Here is a 24,205-nt window from a genome sequence, read left to right as displayed (position 1 = left end):
CTACACTACACGTCTACTATAGTAAACTAGGTGCTTACTATCACCTCATTTGTGATTTGTCATCGCTAACTTTCTCAATGGGAGAAGGGACATTTTTAGTTTTGAACAAGAGCAGTGATTTTTCGCTCATAGGATGTCAATCCTAAGACATTGGTGAAGAGTGCTGTCAGTCAGGGAGCAGCGAGTGCTACATTTGATTGAGTTCATGTGTGAAAAGCTTGATTCACATGTGCTGATCCAAACATACTGAGCACACAGATCGCTACTTTCTGAACGTTAGGGAACTGCTGTTTTTTGACATCACTCCAAAACTTCGCTGGCCCGTTAGTGCGCTGCATGTCAATAAGTTCCAGTGTATATTTCCCCTTGTCGATGCAGGGGACCACTTCCTTTGCTCTGGTTGATACGTCCCCTTCTATTGCAACAGTGAAGAGGTCTCTGGCAAAGCCCATCACCTCTGTGGGCAGAGCAAGTCCATCCAATCGGCCGGCAAAGTTCTCTTTCAACCTCGCAATGAAATCTGTCATCACATCCGTGATTTGTGCCGGAGATGTGATGTGTTTGGGGAGCGTCGGAAAATGCAGCATCCGACCCGTGCTCAAGTCGGTCGCGAAAAGGTCCAGCTTGACTTGGATCTGCTCCACAAGATCAATGACCGTTTTGTCTCTGTTTACGCTTCAGAGTTGAGAGAGACATGTTTTAGAGTTGCTATCATAGGACCACCGTTACTAGCACCACTAGATGCACTTTCAAAAAACGTGCTTCGTTGTGGTGGTTTCTATGCAACGCGGAGTGTTGCGTTCATGGTCTGTACTAGTGTAGGAATTTGGCTACGGGCGGCTGGGCCACTCGGGAGTCGGTTCTGGGCCGCATCTGGCCCGCGGGCCGCCAGTTGAATAGGCCTGCTTTACACTAACTTTGGTGTGGAAAATCCCAAAATTGAAATGTAAGTGAATATTTCACTGCTTTTCACATTATGCTAATTAAAAAAAATCTAAGTAGGCGGAGCTTCGGGATATGAGAGGATAATATGTAGAGCTGCTCCACACGGGTAAGTGTGGCAAATTTCAGGTCCGTCAGATTTACGCTGCGACTATGTACATTTTTCGAAAACTGAATTTTCACAGGTGGCGATAGAGAGCATGTTGGAAAAATGTTCTGCCATGGAATCCAGAATGTAAAATATTTCACCCGTCCTGGCGGCGTCGCCAAATGTCACTACACGCATAGTGTCGCAACCCCCTCAAAAACAGGTTTAAAGCGCAGAGCAAGAAGAGAAATAATAATAATTCTACCAATTACAATAGGTCTTCGCACACTTCGTGCTCAGGCCCTAATAATAATTATACCAATTATAATAGGTATTTGCACTTCGTGCTCAGGCCCTAATAATAATAGCAATATTATTATTGCTATTATTATTATTATTAGGGCCCGAGCATAGAGCGCTAGGACCCAACGGTGTCCTAGCACGAAGTGCGAGGAACCTATTGTTATTGGAGAAATTCTTCTTATTTTTCTGCTGGCGTTTCCTGTTTTTGAGGTCTTTAGGATACTTCAGAAGTTGTAAAATTTTGCACGGATTCCAGAATCGGTGAAAACTACAATATTCTGGACTCAATGCGTTCAAATTGTCCAGCATGCTCTCTAGCGCCACCTATGGCCATTTCCATTTTTGGAAAGATGTACAAAGTCGCACCGTAACTCTGAATGACCTGACATTTTGCACACTTATTCGGGTGGACCTGCTCTACATATAATCTCCTTGAACCTCTAAGCTCCGCCTACTTTATTTATTTTTTAATTAGCATAATTTCGAAAACAGTTAAATATTCACTAAAATTTCCCAAAAAAAATTACAACACCAAACTCAGTATACAGTATCGCTGGAGGGTTAGACACATCATCGTAGGAAATGAGCATGTTCAGTCAATAAATGTGGTCGTCATTACTCTAAACGTGTTTGCAAAAAGGCGGGGCTTAGATAGAAATGTTCATAACTCATCAACAATGTACCGAAAAAACACACATTTTGGTGGTAAGGTTAAATTTGTATTGGGGAATAGGCACAACAATTAATTTTAATTTTGGAGTATAGGGGGCGCAAAAAACATGACAAATGTATAACTCATGAACTGATGGACGAAATATATATATACATTTTTTAGACATACTCTGGGGATGAGTATGAACTTATATTTAAAGTGTCACAACGAATGACAAATGTGGGCGTGGCCTGTACTTTTTTTTTTATGACGATGTGCTAAAATGTGCTTCGGAATGCAAAACTTGGGAGACACGTCAAAGCCCACGACCTTTGAGAGAATGTAAAAAAAAACGTAATTTTTGAAAGAAACTGCTCACTAGCGCCCCCTATTGTGCGGTAGTCACATATAGTTTCTCAGAACTTCACGAATTTTGGCACAGACATTCCTCATGGAGTTGTGGAAATATTTGTATACAGCTTTCATTAGCCCCGCCCCCCAGGATGTCGGCGATTTTGAAAAATGTGTGTTTTTCACGCATTTTAAGCAAATTCTTGCGAACCCCTCCTAGGGGAATGATCGGAAAAATTCCAATCCAGCACAAGTTCAGCCCCTATACAATATGATGCTAAATTGAGAAGAAAATGTTTGATAGCTCAATCGTGGAGGTCGTAAGCTAACAGCGAATACACAATTTTTGACGATTTACATGTCGCAAATTACTCCAAACTACTCGCATATAGTTTTTCCGATATTCACGAAATGCTGTATACACATTGCTCTTATGATTGCGGACATATTTCAAATTGCCTTCCATTAGCCCCGCCCCCCAGAAAGTTGGCGATTTTGAAAAAATTGCATTTTTCATGCATTTTAAGCACATTCTTGCAAACTCCTCATAGGGAAATGTTTTGAAAAAAAATCCTATCCAGGACAAATTCAGCCCATATCCAATGTGATGCTAAATTGCGAAGAAAATAGTTGCTAGCTCAATCGGGGAGGTCGCAAGCTAACAGCGAATACACCATTTTTGACAATTTACCTGCCAAAAATTACTCCAAACTTCTCGTATATAGGTTTTCCAATATTCAGGAAAAGCAGTATACATGTTGCTCTTATGAATCTGGACATATTTCAAATTGCCTTCCATTAGCCCCGCCCCCAAAAAACTCGGAAATGTTCAAATATGTGCGTTTCTCATGCATCTTAAGCACATTTTTGCAAACTCCTCCTAGGGAAATGTTTGGAAAAATTCCAAACCAGGACAAGTTAAGCGCATATCCAATGTCATGCTACATTGAGATGGAATAGTCCTTCGCTCAAACGGGGAGCTCGTAGGCTAACGGAGAATGTACCATTTTTTACCATTTATATGTCAGATAACCTACTGACACCTGCCTGTCTGCCACACACACACACACACACACACACACACACACACACACACACACACACACACACACACACACACACACACACACACACACACACACACACACACCACCACCACACCTACACATTGTACAACTAACACAAAGAGTTCCTAAAGCATATACTAAATATCAGGGTACAGCCCTTGTATATTTTATGTGAAGCACTATATGGTTTCATGAAAAATATCTACTGTTTATTTGTAGATATCTCCTAAAGCTTACAAATAAAGTGTGAAATGTAGGCCTGTCACATATGTTATTGAGCCATATAGATTATAGACACTGTTCTGCTTTCTGCACTGACCTCAGCAGGTGTTCTCACTGTAAACATCGCCTCACAATGAAAGCAGTTGTATTAAAAAAGAAATAGCCTAACATCCAGGGGAGATGTGATTAGTGAGTATACAAACGGTAAAGGGCAGAAAGTATTAGGCGCATTTGATCATCTCAAATAACTTATAATCACAACGGGAACAGTTTGCAGAGCTGTGCTTGGTTGACATAAGTCCAGCCATGCGTCACACCTCTTTTAAACATCACTGTTAGCTGAAATCGTCTCCGGAGAATACATCAGTATACCCTCGGTCATAGCTCCTCCAGAGACACTCCTCTCTCCTCTCTCTACATCTTTGTACCCTTGGTTATAGCTCCTCCAGAGAGACTCCTCTCTCCTCTAAATCAGTGTATCCTCGGTTACGGCTCCTCCAGAGATACTCCTCTCTCCTCTAAATCAGTGTATCCTTGGTTATAGCTCCTCCAGAGATGCCTCTCTCCTTTCTTCTCTAAATCATTGTATCCTCGGTTACGGCTCCTCAGACAGCCTCCTCGATGATCGATCCTCGACGAGCCTTTAGAGAAATTTGTTTTCTTTCGAGACGGCGCGCCGACATCCGTTTCTGGGTCGCTGCCGGAGGACCTGGGAGTCTGGGACGCGAAAATGATAGAAATGAGAAACGGCTCATTTCCCAGGACTCGCGCACGTCTGCTTAAAGCCGGGACGACCGGCCGCCTCCCCGACAGGCGCACGGACGCGAGGGCCCGCTCATCACTGCGCGCGCATGTGCGAACGCAGTTTTAATTATTGTTATTATTGCGGCTGTTCTTATGTTTTCTGAGGGGAGGCTCACCTTCCCACACTTTGAAAACCCCTGCTCTATATCAAATGCAATGCAAATAAAAACAAAAGAAATTTTAGGAATTTAGGATTGTAGGAGATCCGGGCTTAGCCCAGGATTTGTTGGGGGGTGCAGGGGTAAAGTGCTATTTTTTACAAGTGTGGGGTGGACCGAACATCCTTTAGGGGGGTCGTCGCCTCCTCTAGGGGGGTCAGGGGGCATGCTCCTCCGGGAAGGTTTTTTTTTAAATATTGAAGTTAAAAGCATCAATCTGGTGCACTTTGAGAGCAACATTAACCCTACCTTAATAATACCTTAAAGCGGACAAAAGGCACTGGAGAGCACTTATTCATTAACACCCTTTAATGAAGCAAACTAATGCCTTAACTCACTCAAATACAGTCGTTTACTTATTTCGGTGAAACGAATGTGAGTAGAGTTTTAAAGGATGCGGATAGTCTCACCTTGATTCTGGCGCATTGCTTATCGTTTTATAGATCTATTCTCATCCGCCATCTTTGTTTCTGACGTAAAGAGTGTAAGAGTCGCGTTTCTGAATCGGACACTCTGAGTGGATGCAGTCACAGCCAATCGGAGTCTGATTCAGAGGGTTGCCTTTCAGTTCCGTTGCTATGGTTCCGTTGTTATGTGTACTGAAACGAGAGCCGGTATAATTCCACGCGCTAAAACTAAATAAAAATTGGAATACGTTGTTTTTGTGTCTTAAAAGTAGACTGAGGTATGAAGGGTTAACGTTACATCTTAGGATAATTTTTAGTCATGTTCTGTATACATACTAACATATAAGGGTATACTTAGTGTGGTTACTCCATGTTTACTAGCTATTACATTAACGTTACATCACTCTCGCAGATATCACCATTAGATTCACAAACCTGAAACATCATCCATTCCTTCACTGCTGGTGATGACATTGTTGTCAGCTGCTGATACTGCTACTGCTGCTGCAGCTTGTGGCGCCTGCTTCGATGAAAATAACTTTCTAATATCCATAACTGTATAGGCTATTAACTTAAAACTCGTCAGGCACTAGGAAGGATCACTTCTTCTTCAGGGCAGGGAAGGCTACGCAGTACGCAGTCTAATGTCCCGCAGCGGCTGCCTCTCTGGTGGACTCCGGTACTGCACATTACTCAAGAGATGTTTTCAAAACAAACAAAAAAATTAATTAAAAAAAATAATAATGTTTTAAGTGAAACATCTGGGGCTTTTCACAAAGCATCCAGGGCTTGAGCCCAAGTAGCCACCCCCTAGCACCGCCACTGTGTAACACTATAATCCTGCTGGTCATTTAAAAACGTTTCTAAATGTAACAGTAATCTGATTACGTATTTGTTTAATGCAATTGTAATCGAATACAGTTACCTTTTTTTGTATCCTGATTACGTAAACTTGCTACATGTAATCTGTTACTCCCGAGCCTGCACACACACACACATACACACACACACACACACACACACACACACACACACACACACACACACACACACACACACACCCACACGCCATGTTTTCCCTTGTGCAATCGTTAGGTAAAGACTGTTACATGAGCGCCAGTGTCAGCTCATCTGTGGATTACACAAGCCATCCATTGATCCTTTGCTTCATCTGGGAAAGATTGATCTGTTCACTTTAAATGACCCGGAATCCAAGGTGTAGTAGAAACACTAAAGGAACAGTGCACAATTTAGATTGAGAGCAGGAGACTCACTGATGAACACTGACCGCTACACCCATACTCGGTGACAGTGTGAACTCTGCCTATAGTCTCACTCTCAGCTGAATGAGGGTCTTCTTTAGGGTGGAGAGTAGACGGTTTAGTGTGGTCCATTGCCGGCGTGGTAGGTTGTCTCCTCCTAACACACTAAACCGTCTACGAACTGGGGTCGGTCGCTTCAAAACATCAATGAAGGAGTGGGGCCTGGCAGACAGTGCTGCATGCGAGTGTGGTGACCCTGAACAGACTGCCGAACGTTTAAAGAAATAAAATAAAATGCGGTGCCTGGCCGGGCCCGGCCGTCAGCGATACGAGCCGCATAAATTGTTTGTTTTAACTTTTAGGCTTAATAAACTATTATAGACCTTGGTTACATCACTTAGCAACAGCTGCACATGCCCACATGCTAACTATGGGTCTTACAAACCTACATAACATTACAAATAGTCAGATGCATTAAAGGAAAATATTGTCTTACCTTGTGTTGGGGCTTCACAAAACTCCAAATGGAGCCTTCCTCTCTGGGGTGGCACTAATTAAGACCCTCATTAGAGCAGATACATCCACATTGTCCAAAATTTCACTATGGACATGCATCAAAGTCAGATGCCCTGGACCACGGTGTCATCACGAAGGGCTACTATGCGCTCCCTCAGCAGATGTGTGCATTCCAGGGCACCCCGTGCGCTAGCGTTGTTGCTCTGCAAATTCTTCGCCACTGCTTCTCATGGCTCAAACAGGGCCTCACAGCACAGTAGGCCAAATGATGTTCTCCCTTTTAAAGACTGTTTATAAAGGCCTCCGATCTTTGCTCTTGCATCTCCCCTCACACTTCTGTCATCTTTGAGTATTTTCAGAGTCTTCTGGAGTTCTGTGTAAGAGCTGCAGACACGCTTGATGGCTATTGTCTGTACACACCATCTTGTCGGCCATATGGCCAATATGTTAACCACATCATCACAGCCAAACATGGACACATATAGCTCCTTGCGTTTGGATGACTCACGGATGACCGTGGCTATGCCCTGAACAAAGTTCAATGTCTCAGCAACAAGACTGACCTCACGACCGACCTCTTGAAGAACCAAGTCCAGCGAATGGTTGGCACAGTGCACAAAAAGAGAGTCAGGGCACAGTTCTTTGAGTCGAGCCTGAACTCCCGAAAATCGTCCCGACATATTACTTGCCCCATCAAAGTAGTATCCTTTTAAACGGGATGTTCAGCCTAAGAAACAAATCGGTGATGCACTTGAACAGTGTTTCTCCAGTGTTGTCGGGAGCATTGTAAAATCCAAGAAAATCCGTGTGGTTCTCCATGCTCTCGTCCACATATCGCTGTGTCAGTGAAAATTGTTCCATGGCACTTACGTCCGTTGTACCATCCGCGGTTATTCCATAGTAGGGTCTTTTTACAGTGCGAGACACAATGTCAGCCTGGATGGCATATGCGCACTGTTTAATGATTTCATTCTGCATCGTATCCGAGAGCCAATTATCCCTCCTAAGCCCCCATTCTCTCTCTTTAGGGAGGTTGTATGTCCGCTCGAGCATAAGTTCATACAGAACACCATCACGACTGTTCTCACCCCGAAAAGCTATTCCTTTTTGACCAAGAAAGATAACTGACCTGAACATCAATTCAAGCACATTCCTTGCGGTGTTCTGTGTTTTCCGGGCAGCGTCAGACAGAAGGGCATTAATTGGTGTGCTACCTAAAGCAGCAATACGTTGGCTTGAATCACTATGAAGTTTCGATTGTTCATTGAATTTTTCTGTTGCCTTCCGCCAGTTAGAGAATCCCCCTTTACAAAGCTGCTAACATCCATCCTCACGCTGTCTTCGTTAATTAGCTGTTTCTGAACTGCTTTGACACATGTGAAACACATGATATGGTCACTTTCCTCAACATAATGGAGCCACTTCCATCTGTCCAACCAACTTGCATTAAATGACCGACAGAAGGTTTCTTTGCCAAACCTTCTACCGGGAAAATTGAAGTCAGTTTGCTGGTGTGGCTTCTCCATTGATTCCAAATTAGCGACGCTAGCTTCTTCTCCTTCCACATTTTCTCGATCGCTGGTGGCAATGGGAGAAGTTCTCCCAGTTCCTGACTCCGGTGGCTCACAAGTAGACGGAGGAGTTGTAGAGGTGGTGGGCTTAGGAGTAGCTCGTGGTCCACTCTTTTTATTGGGTTGTTTGTTGGAAAAAAATCCAAAATCCTTTTTTGCGCTATTCTAGAAAGTCACTGTCACTCTGCAGTGTGTGTGTCGTGTCAATTACGTCACTATCCCACGACCTACGACCTAGATGACTCTGATTTTATTTGGAAAATAAATTCAAGCCACCTGACTGATACAAATATATACTATGACTATTATATGCTACTGTGTACAGCTAATTTTATTTTCAGTAAAATCATAACTATCTTATGTAGTTTAACCATTTTTATTTAGGTGGTCACTCAGTTTTTCAAATGTACACCACTCGCCAACAGGGCAGCACCCCCAGCACCCCTACTTCCCGCGGCTATGCTCTGTATACAAAACTGTACAATCAATCGAACCGTCATCTAGACTAGACACCGTATAGATGACGGTTATCCTGAGTAAAACAATTTAAAAAACAATATCAAGTTGAGGTTGGGAAGACAATAATAAATGTCAATTTTATTTCCCGCAGTTTACGAGTGAAAGTTTGCTCAGAACTGTTTGCACACAGCATTGCACATGGTCAGGTATGACAGCTGGTTAGTCAGGACCAATGCAGACTTCCTGTTGGAGGGTTTCACGACATGTGGCGACCCTCCATGCAAACATGCAAAATGGAGTGGAAGTGTCTAGAGAGAAGGGAGGGAAAGGGTGAATTGGGCCTGCATGTCCATGTTCATATCTACTTTGTGAAACTACTTTGCTAACAACATTCGAAAATGAATTTACTAAGAAACTTTCAGCCACATTGTGCAAAGATCTTTGTATTTCTAATTATTTAAAAATGGACAATGCACATTATTGAACTTGAGCACTTGAGTCCATCATATGTATGTGCCAGATTTTGCCATAAAGGCATATTTTCATTGATTGATTGATGGCAATAAAAGAACCCATAAGGGGCTGCTTTCCAACTCAATTGGTAAAGATGGCAGCCCATGGCCTGGGGGGGGTACCTGGGTTCAATCCCGGCCTGGGACCATTCGCCGTTACAACTCAAAAGAGCAGTTTAAGAAAACCTTATTAAGTTTAAAAGTTACAGTGAGTCTTGATATGAATTTGACTCTTTCCAGTGTTTTTAGAGCCTCCTTATAAAAGGTTGAATGAATATGAATGATCTTATGCAGCAAGTGTGTGCTCCTTCCTTGTTGGGTTTGCTGGGAAATGCATGCTTTGAATAAGCTTGATGAGGGTCTTTCTCTGTAATATTACCACATATTGACCTGTCAGTTCAAAACCTATTTGGCCGGTTTGAATGCAGCTATCCAAGTCAGAGGTTTTGCAGTGACGACATTCAGGCCCTGTCCATAGCAACAGCTACCACGGCGACCTTCGCTGCACGTTATTGGTCAGCCCGTCGCAATTACAGTACATATGTCTCGACATGCAGCCTCAAGACAAATGCAACCTTTGATGCACTTTATACCTTTTAAATAAGGTCCAAAGAGTGGAAACAAAAATATTCTCCTCTTCTCCAGACTGTCTGCCTCTTTCTCTCCCTCCCTCTCTTTTCTTCCTGACCTCATTCCCTGCTTCTTCTTCTTCTGCAAGTGCGTGTGTAAATAACATGTGTGTGTGCGACATAAGTCAGCCGGGGAGGGAATATTGAGGTTGAGGCAACATTTGCAAAGGTGAGGGGAGTGTGTGTTTGGTGTGTTTTTGTGTGAGGGCTTGTGCGTATCTGTCTAGAAAAACAGCAGTGATAGGCGGCTGTGTGGTTGTCACAGCAACAAAAACCCATCTCACTGTCTCTCCTTCATTCCCCATCCTCTCTTTCTGCCCTTGTATGCAGGATGTGTGTGTGTTAGGGATGTTAAGAATCACCGATTCGCATCGGTGCACCGGCATAAATGTTCAAGATGCGAGTGCACCGGTTGAAAGAGTGCACATCGGCTACAGTTTGGGTTGAACTCGCGATGCATCGATTGTAGCGTCTTTGCATCAGTAAAAAAACGATTCATTCATATAAAATCCCCTCATCCTGTCAACGCTCAGCAGAGACGATCTTCGATCTTTGCTTCACACTACGGAGGCTGAGAGTCTCAGATATCAACACACATGGAAGTCGAGGAGAAATAGAGACACAACGCACCGAAAAATACCTACAAATCAAACGTTTGGCAACACTTTGGATTTTTCAAGAAAGACGGTCAACTTGAAAAATCGCTCGTAAATTATAAACGATGCCGAGCCGCTTTAAACTACACAAGTAGTACGAGGCAGAGGTGGGGACTTGAGTCACATGACTTGACTCGAGTCAGACTCGAGTCGCATATTTTTGGACTTGACTAACATTGATAAAAGACTTGACTTGACTTTGACTTGGTATTCATGACTCAAGACTTGACTTAAGCTTGAGATAGATGACTTGAAAGGACTTGACTGTTTAAAATTAAATATTTAAACAACGTTTTTTCAAAAAACGTGATTATAGCGCCATGCGCGCAAACCTGGCAACCCACTAGAAAGCAGGAGTGTCAGTTAACATGGCAGCGGCTAGCTTTACTCCAAAAATAGTCTGGATTCAAGGATTATGTTGTCGATGATGCTAATAAGAAGAGAACAGCGGTATGCAGGGTCTGCAGCATAAAGATCAGTGACGCGACCATCACAACATCCAACTTCATTCGTCACTACAAAAAAACCCAGGTACGTGCATGTGTTGTGTTAGCTAGAAAGCTAACGTTAAGTTTAAGCTACGTTAGACTTGGTTTCAAATCGATTAAGCAAAGAGAAGACAACACGGTAAATGAACATTAGAACCGCCAGGGGATTCATTTGTACCCTGATACTGACGGGCTGTCAGGAGAGAGAGAGAGGAAAAGAGATGCCTCGTTTATTTCCCCTGTGTTATTATCAGAAGTTACTGTAAACTGTTGAATAATTTAGTTCATCTACTTTTAGTAGTTTGTTTAAATGTTTTAATGATGTTGTTTTTGTTTGTAGAAGTGCGTCATTCCTTGATTTATTGTAAAATGAATCTGAACTTTTTGATCTGTTATGATGATAAACTGAAGCAATTTCTAAATGAACCCAATTAAGTGAGTTTTCATCATCATCATCATCATCATCATCATCATCATCATCATCATCATCATCATCATCTTTATTTAAAGAGAATCTTGTTCCATTATTACAAACATACAACACTTTTAAATCGTCCTGCTTAGTTTATAAGGAAATTATGAAGAGGAACAAATTAAATGATTTGAAAATGACATCTATGTAGGTGCTGACGCTGTTGGCGGTTCTAGTGACAACAGAAATTTAAATTAAATATGTGTAATGGCAAATGCCATATATGATTTTCTTACCTGGAATTTTGCCTTTTTGAACAGACTTTTTGAGCCCTAGCTATATTGTCTGCAGTTCTAGGGTTAATATGAATCTAATATGATTGTCATCGGTCTAAATTAGATTTCCAATGATTAACTGTGTATGTAATGAAGATCATAGTGTGGGTTGAATCCATTTTCATAACCACTGTCTTTTAACTAATTTAAATGCGGAAACTGGGCTTATTCATCAGAATTTCGTATGACTTGACTTGCTTGACCTGAGCAATGACTTGACTTGACTTGCTTGACTCTCACCACAGTGACGTGGGACTTGCTTGATACTTGTAGGTCAAGACTTGAGACTTGCTCATGACTTGCACATGTAGGACTTACTCCCACCTCTGGTACGATGAACTTAGCGACGCACATAAAGAGGCGACATGGGGTCTGCGGCTGAAAAGAGAAACCTGAAAGTTAGACATGAGTTCAATCACTCAGTGAGGTGTTCTGTCAGAGAGAGTGGTGTTTAGTTTACAGCAGCCTGTGACTGACAATCATAGTATAAAGGTCTTCCTCACTGCAAGCAGTTATGAAAGAGGTGTTTGTGAAAGGTTTTTTGTATTCTTTATTGTTCAAACCAATGCTTTCTGCTCACTGGTGAGTTAGCCTCTGAATGAGTGTTAAGCACATCAGGCTGGCAGCTGTATGGGCATTGCACTACGGTAGTTGTTATTTGCACATTGTTAATTATGGGCAATGCATCCTTAAATTGTTTAACTGTGAGGTGTTATACAATTGTACTGTACTCTGGAGAGTTTTTTAAGGTAAAAAAGGTAAAAAAGAAACAGCATGATGGGATGCGTAGTAGGATGCGTAGTAGAGAGAACCAAATAAGTAAAGCACTTTTTTGTTAATGTATGATTTGCTGCATATAAGAAATAAAACGAAAATCCTCTGTTGTACCATATTGAAGTATCATTATTTTTGCATCGTGTTGAATCGTATCGTATCGCCCCGAATCACGTAATGTTGAATCAAATCGTATCAAACTGTATCGCAACAGGGGTGAATCGTATCGTATCCCATCGCCTGGTGTTTCAAATGTATCGTTAATGTATCGTATCGTGGCAACGTATCGAGATGCGCATCGCATCGGCCTCAGTGATGGAGATGCACATCCCTAGTGTGTGTGTGTGTGTCATCATATGCCTCGTCTGTATGTGCACTGAGTTAAGGGAGGAAAGAGGAGGGAGATGAGGTGTGTGTGTGTGTGTGTGTGTGTGTGTGTGTGTGTGTGTGTGTGTGTGTGTGTGTGTGTGTGTGTGTGTGTGTGTGTGTGTGTGTGTGAGTGAGAGAGGCAGAGGAAACTGAAATAAATTGCAGTGCTGACCTATATTCTTGAATCCCGAAACCAGTTCACAGATGTTCCCCCGATCCTTGTTTTTCACAGTGAAATCCAGCCTCAACACGACGGTGTGTGTTCAGCCGCTCTGAAGCCGTGTTTTTATTTGTTTTTGTGTGCTGCAGCAGTGTGTGTGTGTGTGGGACGATCTGCGCTGATAAAGCGAGGCGGCTGGTTGTTGATAAACTGTTTGAGGAATCTAATATTCTGTGCTTACAAGAGGCATGGTTACCTAAGCAAGATCTGGAAAGGCTGAATACACTACATGCTAATTTTCATGGAGTTGGAGAGTCAACTGCTGATCTCTGTGATAAAATTGCCCATGGCAGGATACCTGGTGGTGTGGCGATTCTCTGGAACAGTAAATATGATCCTGTTACGGTTATCCGAGAGGACCCAAGCGCAGGACACGGCAGAGTGTTAAAAATGTTTATTTTGAGGTGGAGGAGCGTGGAGAATAATCCGGCTGGTAGCGGCTGTTGAGGTGGAGGAGCGTGGAGAATAATCCGGCAGGAGAGTGATCCTGGAGCACAAGAAGAGCAGGTAAGAAGAACATTCAGGTGTAGAGGAAATAGCTAATAATGCTAAGAAGGCTGAGAAGGCTGAGAGTTTTACCACTGGGGTTAAACAACGATCTGGCGCTGACAAGTTGTGGAGCCTCCGCTGATATGCCATTAGTAAATGGCTGATGGAAATCAGGTGTGTAGCAGAGGAGGGTGCCCAACTGATTGCAGCAGGTGGAGGTTGAGCCGGGAGCCAGAAGTGACAGCCACCACGCCCACACAGACAGGGAAAGGGAAAACACACAAGGGAGGTGGCTGGAGAATACAACCACCACAGTACCCCCCCCCCCCCCCCCCCCTTAAGGGACGCCTCCAGGTCTACCAGGTCTACCAGGGTTATCCCGGTGGAAGTCCCGTACCAGGGACGCGCCCACGATGTTTCGCCGGGGAACCCAACACCTCTCCTCTGGACCATAGCCCTCCCAATCCACAAGATATTGGAATCCCCTTCCACGGCGACGAACGTCCAACAATCGCCTGACGGTGTAGGTTGGGTGATCATTGATTATGCGGGGGGTGGGGGAACACTCACTGGAGGAGACAAAGGACTGCTGGCAACAGGTTTTAACAGAGAGACATGAAATGTCGGATGAACCTTCATGTGTGGGGGAAGCTTGAGCTTGACTGCAGATGGATTGATAATAGAGTCGATGATGAAGGGGCCGACATACCGTGGATTGAGTTTCTTCGACTCTGTCTTGAGTAGGAGATCTTTGGAAGAAAGCCAAACACTCTGACCTGGTAAGTAGTTGGGGGCCGGGGTCCTGTGGCAGTCTGCGATGAGGCGGTTGCGGGCAGCGGAGCGGAGAAGGGCGGCTCGGGTGTCCCTCCAATCCTTACGACAACGGCGAAGGTGGGTCTGAACGGAGGGAACAGCAACTTCCTCTTCCTGGACGTGGTTGGAAACCCATGGCACAATGAAAGGGTGAAATACCTGTGGCTGCATTTAACAGTGAGTTGTGGGCATATTCGATCCATGGCAGATGTGGGCACCATGACGAAGGGTTCCTGAAAGCCACACAGCGAAGAGCCGCCCCCAGATCCTGGTTGGCCCGTTCCGTTTGCCCGTTCGTCTGAGGATGATAGCCGGATGACTGGCTCACGATGCTCCCAGAGCCTGACAGAAGGCCTTCCAAACGTGGGAAATGAACTGGGGACCCCGGTCAGAGACGATGTTGGTGGGAATCCCATGAAGTCGAACAACATGGTTGACCAGAAGATCTGCAGTTTCTCGGGCAGTGGGAAGCTTGGGAAGAGCCACAAAGTGTACCATCTTTGAAAATATGTCCACAATAGTTAGGATGATGGTATTTCCTTGTGAAAGTCGAAGTCCAGTAACAAAATCCAAGGCCACATGTGATCAAGGGCGACTAGGTACCGGCAGCGGGCGAAGCAGGCCAGAGGGAGACTGGTGGGAGGACTTGGCGCAGGCACATACTGTACAGGGAGCAACAAAGGCCCTGGTGTCTTGAGCCATGGAAAGCCACCAGAATCGTTGTCTGAGAATAAACAGTGAGCGATGGACACCAGGATGACACGAGAGACGGGAGGCGTGTGCCCACTGCATGACCTTGGAGCGAACAGGGGTAGGCACAAAAAGACTATTAGCTTGGCAGTTACCTGGGTTAGGCTGCGCCCGCTGAGCCTCCCTGTCCGATGACTCAATCTCCCAGGTAACAGCCGCCACCACGCAGGAGGCAGGCAGGATAGTGTCTGGACTGGCAGCTGGTCCTTCGGAAGCGAACTGGCGAGAGAGAGCCTCAGGCTTAAGGTTCCGTGACCTTGGACGGTAGGTGAGGGTGAATGAGAAGCGGCCGAAATACAGGGCCCATCGAGCCTGACGGGGTTAAGGCGCTTGGCAGATTGGATGTATACCAAGTTCTTGTGGCCCGTCCAAACAATAAAAGGGAGTTCAGCTCCCTCCAGCCAGTGCCTCCACTCCTCTAGGGCAAGTTTGACAGCCAGCAGCTCTCTGTTACCCACGTCATAGTTCTTCTCAGCTGGAGTGAGGCGGCGAGAGAAAAATGCACAAGGATGCCATTTTTGATCTCGTTCCGAGCGCTGGGAAAGAACAGCCCCTACCCCGGTGTTGGAGGCATCGACCTCCACAATGAACTGGCGAGAGGAATCAGGGTGGATGAGCACAGGGGCAGTGGTGAAGAGGCCCTTTAGCTCTGAGAAGGCTGCAACGCACTCTGGGGTACAGGAAAAAACAGTTGTAGGGGAAGTGAGTCTGGTTAAAGGACCCGCCACTCTGCTGTAGTCCCTGATGAAGCGCCGATAGAAATTGGCGAAACCAAGAAACTTTTGAAGCTGTTTAACTCAGGTTGGTTTGGGCCACCCCGCCACTGCTTGGATCTTCTCAGGGTCGGTCCTAAGCTTTCCTTCCTCAATGATGTAGCCCAGGAATGAGACTGTGTTGACATGGAATTCGCATTTCTCCGCCTTCACAAAAAGCTTGTTTTCCAGGAGTCTCTGCAGCACCTGCCTGACATGGATAATGTGTTCCTCCTTGTTACGAGAGAATATGAGGATGTCATCCAAGTAGACAAAGACTGACCGGTTGAGGAGGTCACGGAGCACATCGTTCACCATCGACTGAAAGACTGCTGAGGCATTCGTCAGTCCAAAAGGCATCACCAGATACTCGAAGTGACCGAGTGGTGTGTTAAAGGCCGTTTTCCTCTCGTCCCCTTCTCGGATTCTGAAGAGGTGGTAGGCATTGCGGAGGTCCAGTTTGGAAAAAATGGTAGCTTCCTGGAGGGTTTCAAAGGCGGAGTTAATGAGGGGTAGTGGATATTTGTTTTTCACAGTGATGGCATGAAGACCCCTGTAATCAATGCAGGGTCGCAGTGAGCGGTACTGAACCGCCTCCGTACTAGGGTTGGTCGTTTCAAATCATCAATGAAGGAGTGGGGCCTGGCAGACAGCGCAGTATGCGAGTGTGGCGAGCCTGAGCAGACTGCCGACCACATAATCACCACCTGTCCTCTGTACAGACCTCCTTCAGAGGCTGGCCTCTTCCAAGTGGGACCAGAGACGAGAGCGTGGCTTTGTGACACTGAGCTGGACATATGACGACGATACACGAAAGAAGAAGAAGAAGAAGTGAGCGGTCCTTCTTGGAGACGAAGAAAAAACCAGCACCGACCGGGGAGGAGGATGGCCGAATGACACCGGCAGCCAGGGAGTCATGGATGTAACTCTCCATGGATTTTCTCTCCGGGCGAGACAGGTTGAACAGACGTGAGGAAGGCAGAGGGGCCCCGGGAAGGAGGTCAATGGGACAGTCGTAGGGTCGATGAGGAGGAAGAGAAAGAGCTCGCTGTTTACTGAACACCTCTCCTAGGTTATGATATTCAGTAGGGCTGCAACGATTAGTCGACATAATCGACGACGTCGATCATAAAAATTCGTCGACGCGGAATTTTAGTGTCGACGCGTCGTATAAAAACAATCAGAGAGCCGGTAACGTTAATTCAAAACTGCGCAAATGTTCATTTGTAACTGCAATGCACTACAGGAAGTGCTGGGGGCAGTATACTCTCCATTGTCTGCCATGACTGCATTCTGTACTAACAACAAAGAAGAAAGAATACGAACGATGGCGGAAAGGAGAGAGAATGAGGGTGATGAAGAGCTCAAAAAAGCGAGACCGAGAGTTTCGAAAGTGTGGGAGTATTTCACAGACGACAAGCCAAAGAAGTCAGTGAAATGCAGAATTTGTAAAGGGGAATTGGCATTCCACGGCAGCACTACAGTGATGCACGAGCATTTAAAACGCAAGCACCCTGGAACCGTGAGGACTGCTACTTTGGATCATGGGTAAGTTTGAGCAAGTTAGCCATAGTCATGTTTACGTTAGCTTACATGTTGGAAAACAGAACGTCTCATGGTTAATGCTTGCTAAGCAAACGCTATTTCAGTTATGTTGAGGCTGCGTGTCCACCAACGAGCTGCTAAACAGCGCCAAGCTTACAGCGTAGTAGAGCACACTAGAGCTTTATGGACGCTGTAATTAATTCCAAACTTAAAATAATAATTAACAAGGGTCTGCGAAATGACAAGAATAAAATGCGATTGAATTGATCCTGGGACTGGACAACAGGGTGACATTCACAGGTGTGCAGACTTGAGGTAGAACATGCACTGGAGCCCGGAAAAGGAGCCGTGCCCACAGGAAGCAGAGATGGAGGGTGTGACAGAAATAATCGTTAGATTAGTCGACTAATCGAAAAAATAATCGACCGATTAGTCGACTACCAAAATAATCGTTAGTTGCAGCCCTAATATTCAGTGGGGACAGATGACAGGTCAGGCGGCTCGATCTTGGGTGGTTTAGAGGCGGCCTCTGCTGGCGGTAGGGCAGACTGCAGGCATGAGGATAAGCAAAAAAAAACTCCAACTAATGATTTTGCCAGTTACCCAATCAATCTGGGGGTTGTGTGTTCTTAACCAGGGATGGCCCAACACTATGGGGGCATTGGGTGAGGAAATTAGGTGAAACTGAATAAACTCACGATGGTTTCCAGACAGAATGAGGTTTACTGGCTTGGTGCGGTGAGTGACTTGGGCCAGGAATTTTCCATTTAGAGCATTAGCATTAAGAGGTGAATCTAACACTTTGCAGGAAATTCCTGCCTGAGCTGCAATGTCAATGTCCAAAAAGTTCTCATCCGCCCCCGAGTCCACTAAGGCAAGCAGGGGTAGGGACTGTTGGTTGCAGCAAAGCATGGCTTCTAGCTGTGTTCTGGGTCGGGGGTTGAGAGAGAGAGAAGGACTCGCCAGAATCCCCACAGCTACTGACGAGCCTGACCTTTTCGGCAGATTAGGACAGGAGGAAACGAGATGACTGATTTGGCTGCAATAAACACATTCCCCAGCCTGGATCCTTCTAGCACGCTCAGATGGTGAGAGGCGGGCCCTTCCCACTTGCATGGGCTGATCTCCAGGGGGTGAGACTGAGTAAGGAGTTGGGAAAGATCTGGATATTGGGGTAGTGGCAGTGCCAATTTGGGGATCAAATGAGGAGTAGCTGGGATTGGGGTGATGGCTATTCCTATCCCTACGTCTCTCTCTGAGGTGATTATCAATGTTGATGGCTGTGGCAATTAAATTATCCAAGCTAACTGGATCATCCCTAGCAGCTAGCTCGTCTTTAATTGCTTCGTTCAGCCCCTGAAGAAAAACATCCTGCAATGACTCGTTATTCCAGCGTGAGTCGGCAGCAACTGTTTTAAACTCAACTGAAAATTCAGCTACACTATGGGAGCCCTGCCGGAGAGAAAGAAGGTGTCTTGAAGCGTCCCTCCCCCGTACCGGTTGATCAAAAACTTTTTTCCTTTTGGAAATGAAAGTATCATATGAACAGCAAATTTGTGGCTGGCTCTCCCTAACAGCTGTAGCCCCATCTAAAGCCCTCCCCCTCAACAGACTCATTACATATGTTACCCTAGCGTCATCTGTGTGATAAGTACTAGGCTGCTGCTCAAAAACTAACATACACTGGAAAAAAAAAAAGGCTCTACAAATACCCAAATCTCCAGCGTATCGCTCCGGTGTGGGAATGACAGCCTCTCATAGCTGATGGAGGGGTGCGGCAGGAGGGGAGGAGGGGCTGTCGGCTGTCTAGCGGGCTGCGGGGGAGAAGACTGTGAGGTGAGCATTTCTGCTTGCGTGCCGATCCTTTGTACGTTAGTGGAGAGGTTCCGGAGAGTCTCCACTACTTCACGGAGAACCGCATCGTGATGCCCCACGAGAGCGCCTTGATTGGCCAGGGCCTGGCTGAGTTTGTCCGCAGTTTTTGAGCGGTGGCCTGTGTCCGCTGGGTCCATACTGGCCAGATCGTTCTGTTACGGTTATCCGAGAGGACCCAAACGCAGGACACGGCAGAGTGTTAAAAATATTTATTTTGAGGTGGAGGAGCGTGGAGAATAATCCGGCTGGTGGCGGCTGTTGAGGTGGAGGAGCGTGGAGAATAATCCGGCTGGTAGCGGCTGTTGAGGTGGAGGAGCGTGGAGAATAATCCGGCAGGAGAGTGATCCTGGAGCACAAGAAGAGCAGATAAGAAGAACATTCAGGTGTAGAGGAAATAGCTAATAATGCTAAGAAGGCTGAGAAGGCTGAGAGTTTTACCACTGGGGTTAAACAACGATCTGGCGCTGACAAGTTGTGGAGCCTCCGCTGATATGCCATTAGTAAATGGCTGATGGAAATCAGGTGTTTAGCAGAGGAGGGTGCCCAACTGATTGCATCAGGTGGAGGTTGAGCCGGGAGCCAGAAGTGACAGCCACCACGCCCACACAGACAGGGAAAGGGAAAACACACACAAGGGAGGTGGCTGGATAATACAACCACCACAGATCCTTTGTTTACAGTGGTAAGATTGGACTTCGACTGGGCCATTGGTATAGAGATCAAGTATGAAAATAGGTCATTTATTATCGTAAATATTTACACACCTTATGAATCTTATAAAAATGAAGATGAATATCGCAATAGAATGGCATTTGTTAACGCATTCATTCAGGATAATGCCACAACCTGTGTGTATGTAGTGGGGGACTTGAATGCTGACATTTCGGATGATAAATCTCTGTTTGGCAAATGTTTAATGCATTTTTGTAATGATAATAATCTCATACTGTCAAGTAAATCTCTTCTACCAGGGAAAAGCTTTACATATATGAGTGAAGCATGGCATACTATGTCATGGCTAGATCACTGTATATGCACAGCTGATGCACACGCTTCTCTGGACAACATTGACATTTGTTATGAGTTGGCCACTACAGATCATATTCCTTTTGTATTGACCCTAAATGTTGAAAATATTCCGGTGCTATCTGTTGATGACAATAAAACGTACACAGGGAGGCTGGATTGGTCAAAGTTAAGTGAGAAGGATATTAATCACTATACCTCACTCACTGACAAATCATTAGACTTGGTTGTAATTCCTAGAGAAGCAATACTGTGCAGTAACTGTATAAATGTGCAGCATGGTAGTGATCTATGTTTTATATATGATCTTATTATTGATGTGTTAAATGCCTCAAGTTAGGGTTTTTACAACAGTAAGAAAAAGGAGCATAGTATAAAACCTGGATGGAATGAACATGTGACTGAGCTACACACTGCTGCTAGAGATGCTTTTAAATGATGGGCAGAATCAGGAAGGCCGAGACAGGGGTCTTTGTTTGAACATAAACAGTCCACTAATGCCAAATATAAGTATGCTGTCCGCTTCATTAAAAAAATATGAGGACACAATGAGGGCTGACTCACTTGCCAGAAAGCTGCGCCACAAAAGTTGCTATGATTTTCCTGGAAAGAGGTCAAAGTCATAAACAGCTTTAAGACTCCCTTACCGTCTTCCATTGAAGGAGTGTGTGGGTCAAGCAGCATCGCAGAACTGTGGCGACAACACTATCATGAGTTGTTACACTGTGCTAAGAGTGATGCATTTGTGGTTGAAAAGGTTGACTCCACTGAAAATGTTACAGTTAGATCAGAGGAAGTCTACAACACTATAATGAATCTAGAAAATAACAAAGCTTGTGTCCCGGATCTCATCTCAGCTGAACACTTAAAACATGCCAGTCTTAAGCTTGCTCCTCTTCTTGCTCTGTGTCTCACTGGTTTCCTTAATCATGGTGTCTTACCAGATTCCATGTTATCTGTGCTACGTGCCAGTCATCAAGGATAAAGCTGGGAAGATTAATGGCATTGATAATTACAGGCCTATTGCTTTAGCTAGCATTCTCTCCAAAGTGTTGGAGAAAATTATGTTGGACAGGCTGGAAAGGTATATTACCACAGCTGACAACCAGTTCGGTTTTAAAAGAAAACATGGCACAGATATGTGTATTTTTGCTTTAAAAGACATTATAGCAAAATATAGAAGCCATAATTCCACAATGTTTCTGTGTTTTATTGATGCTTCCAAGGCCTTTGATAGACTGAATCATTTCAAATTATTTGACAAAATGTGCTAGAGAGGGGAACCCAAGTACATAATAAGGATCTTAGCCTTTTGGTATGCACATCAGACTATGCAGGTGAAGTGGGGCAATACTGTGTCTGAACATTTTGATATTGGTAATGAGGTCAAGCAAGGTGGGATTTTATCTCCTTTGTTGTTTAATCTGTACATGGATGATCTGTCTAGGAAAATGAACTTGTGTAAAACTGGCTGTGTCATCGGTGATATTGTTGTCAACCACCTTATGTACGCAGATGATTTAATCATCTTCTCCCCATGCAGTACTGGCTTACAACAGCTTCTGAGGAATTGTTCCCAGTATGGCATTGATTTTAATATTAAGTATAACGCCAAGAAGAGTAGCATCATGATTGTGCGAAGTAAAGAGGATAAAAAGGCTGTATTTCCTAATTGTATTCTCAGTAGCAACATTCTTCTTGTGTGCAGTGAGATGAAGTACCTTGGTCATTATATTTCTGATGATCTCACAGATGACAAAGACATCCATAGACAACGCTGCAAACTGTATGCCCAGTCAAACATATTAATGCGGACATTTCACAAGTGCTCTGTAGATGTCATGGTATCACTTTTGAAAGCTTTCTGTACACCATTGTACACGGCTCACCTGTGGAGTAACTACAAGGCTAGCTAGCAGCATGCAAAAACTAAAAGTTGCATACAATAATGCTTTACGGTTGCTGCTGAGGGTACCAAGATGGCACAGTGCCAGCCAGCTGTTTGTTAACTTGGGGGTACCTACTTGTCAAGCCCTTTTAAGAAAGTTAATGTACAAATTCATGTGTCGCCTAGAAGACTCGGACAATCATGTTATCTCAATTTTAATTAACCCTGTAAAGAGTTCTACTCGGTTCTCTTCCATGATTTGGAGACATTGGCGCAATAGCCTATACAGACAGTGAGCATGTGTGGCTAGCTGTGATTGGACTGATTTTATGTTTTTATCTGTTTTGTGTTTAGCTTTTTATCTTATTTATTGATGTGTGTCTTGTCTTTTTGTATGTGATATGGACCTTGAGTCTGAAATAAAGATTGAATGATTCTCTCTCTCTCTCTCTCTCTCTCTCTCTCTCTCTCTCTCTGTCTCGCTCGCTCACAAAGGCTGTGTGTTCCTCCGTGGCGATGACGGCTTGCCAGGCCCGGTTCTACGGGGGTGCATAAGGGGACACAAACGGGATTTCGAAAAGTGGGGGGGGACATGTCCCACCTGTCCCCAGTGGAAATTACGCCATGCGTGTGTGTGCGTTAAGTGCAATAAATATATATGCAAGTTGCAACACACAGAGTAAAGCTCTGCCCCTCATGTGTTGTATAGGCTGGCATGATAGCATAGCCCTAGGAACATGTTTCAAATGGGGGGTGCTGTGGGGATGACACCAGGGCCGGTTCTGACCAATTTGCTGCCCTAGGCAAGATTTTAGCTGGCAATGAAAAACCTCTACAAAAGACCAATACACTACAAACAGAGAAACGTATTGACATGTTGGACAGCTTATATAAAAAGGCTTCAAATGTATTCAGTATTTCATGAACTTGTTTTAATTGGGGGGTGGACTTCACATCCTCTAGGGGTGTCCGGGGGTGCCCCCCCGGGAAGATTTTGTTGAACATTTTAAAGTAAAATGCTTCAATCTGGTGCACTTTGAGCGCCCAATTACTAGAGACTGATCTAGGTACAATTCTAAACACCCATATGAAAAAGATCGGTTTGCATTTTATTAATCAAATCATATGAACATAACCAATAACCTACCATAACCAATACAAAATAAATGTAGGCTAACTTATTTTATTTTTGAGGTTAATTTATATCTTATTTTAACAGTTAACATTTATTTATTTATTTATGCATATTTTTAAATCTCTCCGGTTTTAAACAATATTTTTGATTTACTGTCCTATAGTATACATTGGAATGATTTCAAACCTGTTTTTACTTATCCTAATAATTATAAAGGTGTGCCTCTTTACTTAATTATGTCCTTCACCAGGGGGTGCTGCAGCACCCTCAGCACCCCTACTTCCCACGACCCTGCATGATAGGCTGTTCAATGGGGCTGATGTATTGTGGATTCTGCCAGAAGGGAAATCAGCGGTCACACTCCTTATGAAGTGTGAGGTGTCACTCCACATTGCTTTTCTTCCCGACTGCAACGCTGGTCCCGCAAATCAAGCAAGAACGTGATTGGTGGATATTCATTGTGGGGAGTGGGGGGAGGAGGGGTGTTAGATAGATATAAGGCTTGTTTGAGACAAGCGGGACCTGCGCAGACCTGCGCAATTTCGATCAACTTCTTGCTAGTGCGTTGCATGATGGTTAGTCATTTTGTCCGACTTGCTCTGGAGGCTCGCCTACAGATGTAGCGATTCATTTCAGACAGTTTGAAACGCGAGGGCTGTGATTGCTACGTGATCTGCCCTCGCTCAAGGGAAAACCTCCAGCTTGACTTGAGACCGCCCCCGTGATAGATAAATG

General features: G+C 44.6%; 1 protein-coding gene across 8 annotated transcripts in view; it reads right to left on the bottom strand.

Moving 5' to 3' along the window:
* znrf1 (zinc and ring finger 1) overlaps positions 1-24,205 on the bottom strand; it is a 162,590-nt gene that overhangs the window by 121,276 nt on the left and 17,109 nt on the right. Inside the window, exon 2 of one of the 8 annotated variants that reach the window (XM_079681837.1) lies at positions 19,291-19,767. The exons of the other annotated variants lie outside the window; for them this stretch is intronic. Within the exon in view, the coding sequence (XP_079537963.1) occupies positions 19,631-19,767 (137 nt within the window). The 3' untranslated portion in view covers positions 19,291-19,630. Of the gene's footprint in view, positions 1-19,290; positions 19,768-24,205 lie in introns of those variants that run through there. 8 annotated transcript variants of the gene reach the window in all.

The sequence above is a fragment of the Notothenia rossii genome, assembly GCF_949606895.1.
Source record: "Notothenia rossii genome assembly, chromosome: 5".
NCBI lineage: Eukaryota > Metazoa > Chordata > Actinopteri > Perciformes > Nototheniidae > Notothenia > Notothenia rossii.
Note: the sequence above shows the minus strand (reverse complement) of the source record. Positions and strands in the feature narration are given on the sequence as shown.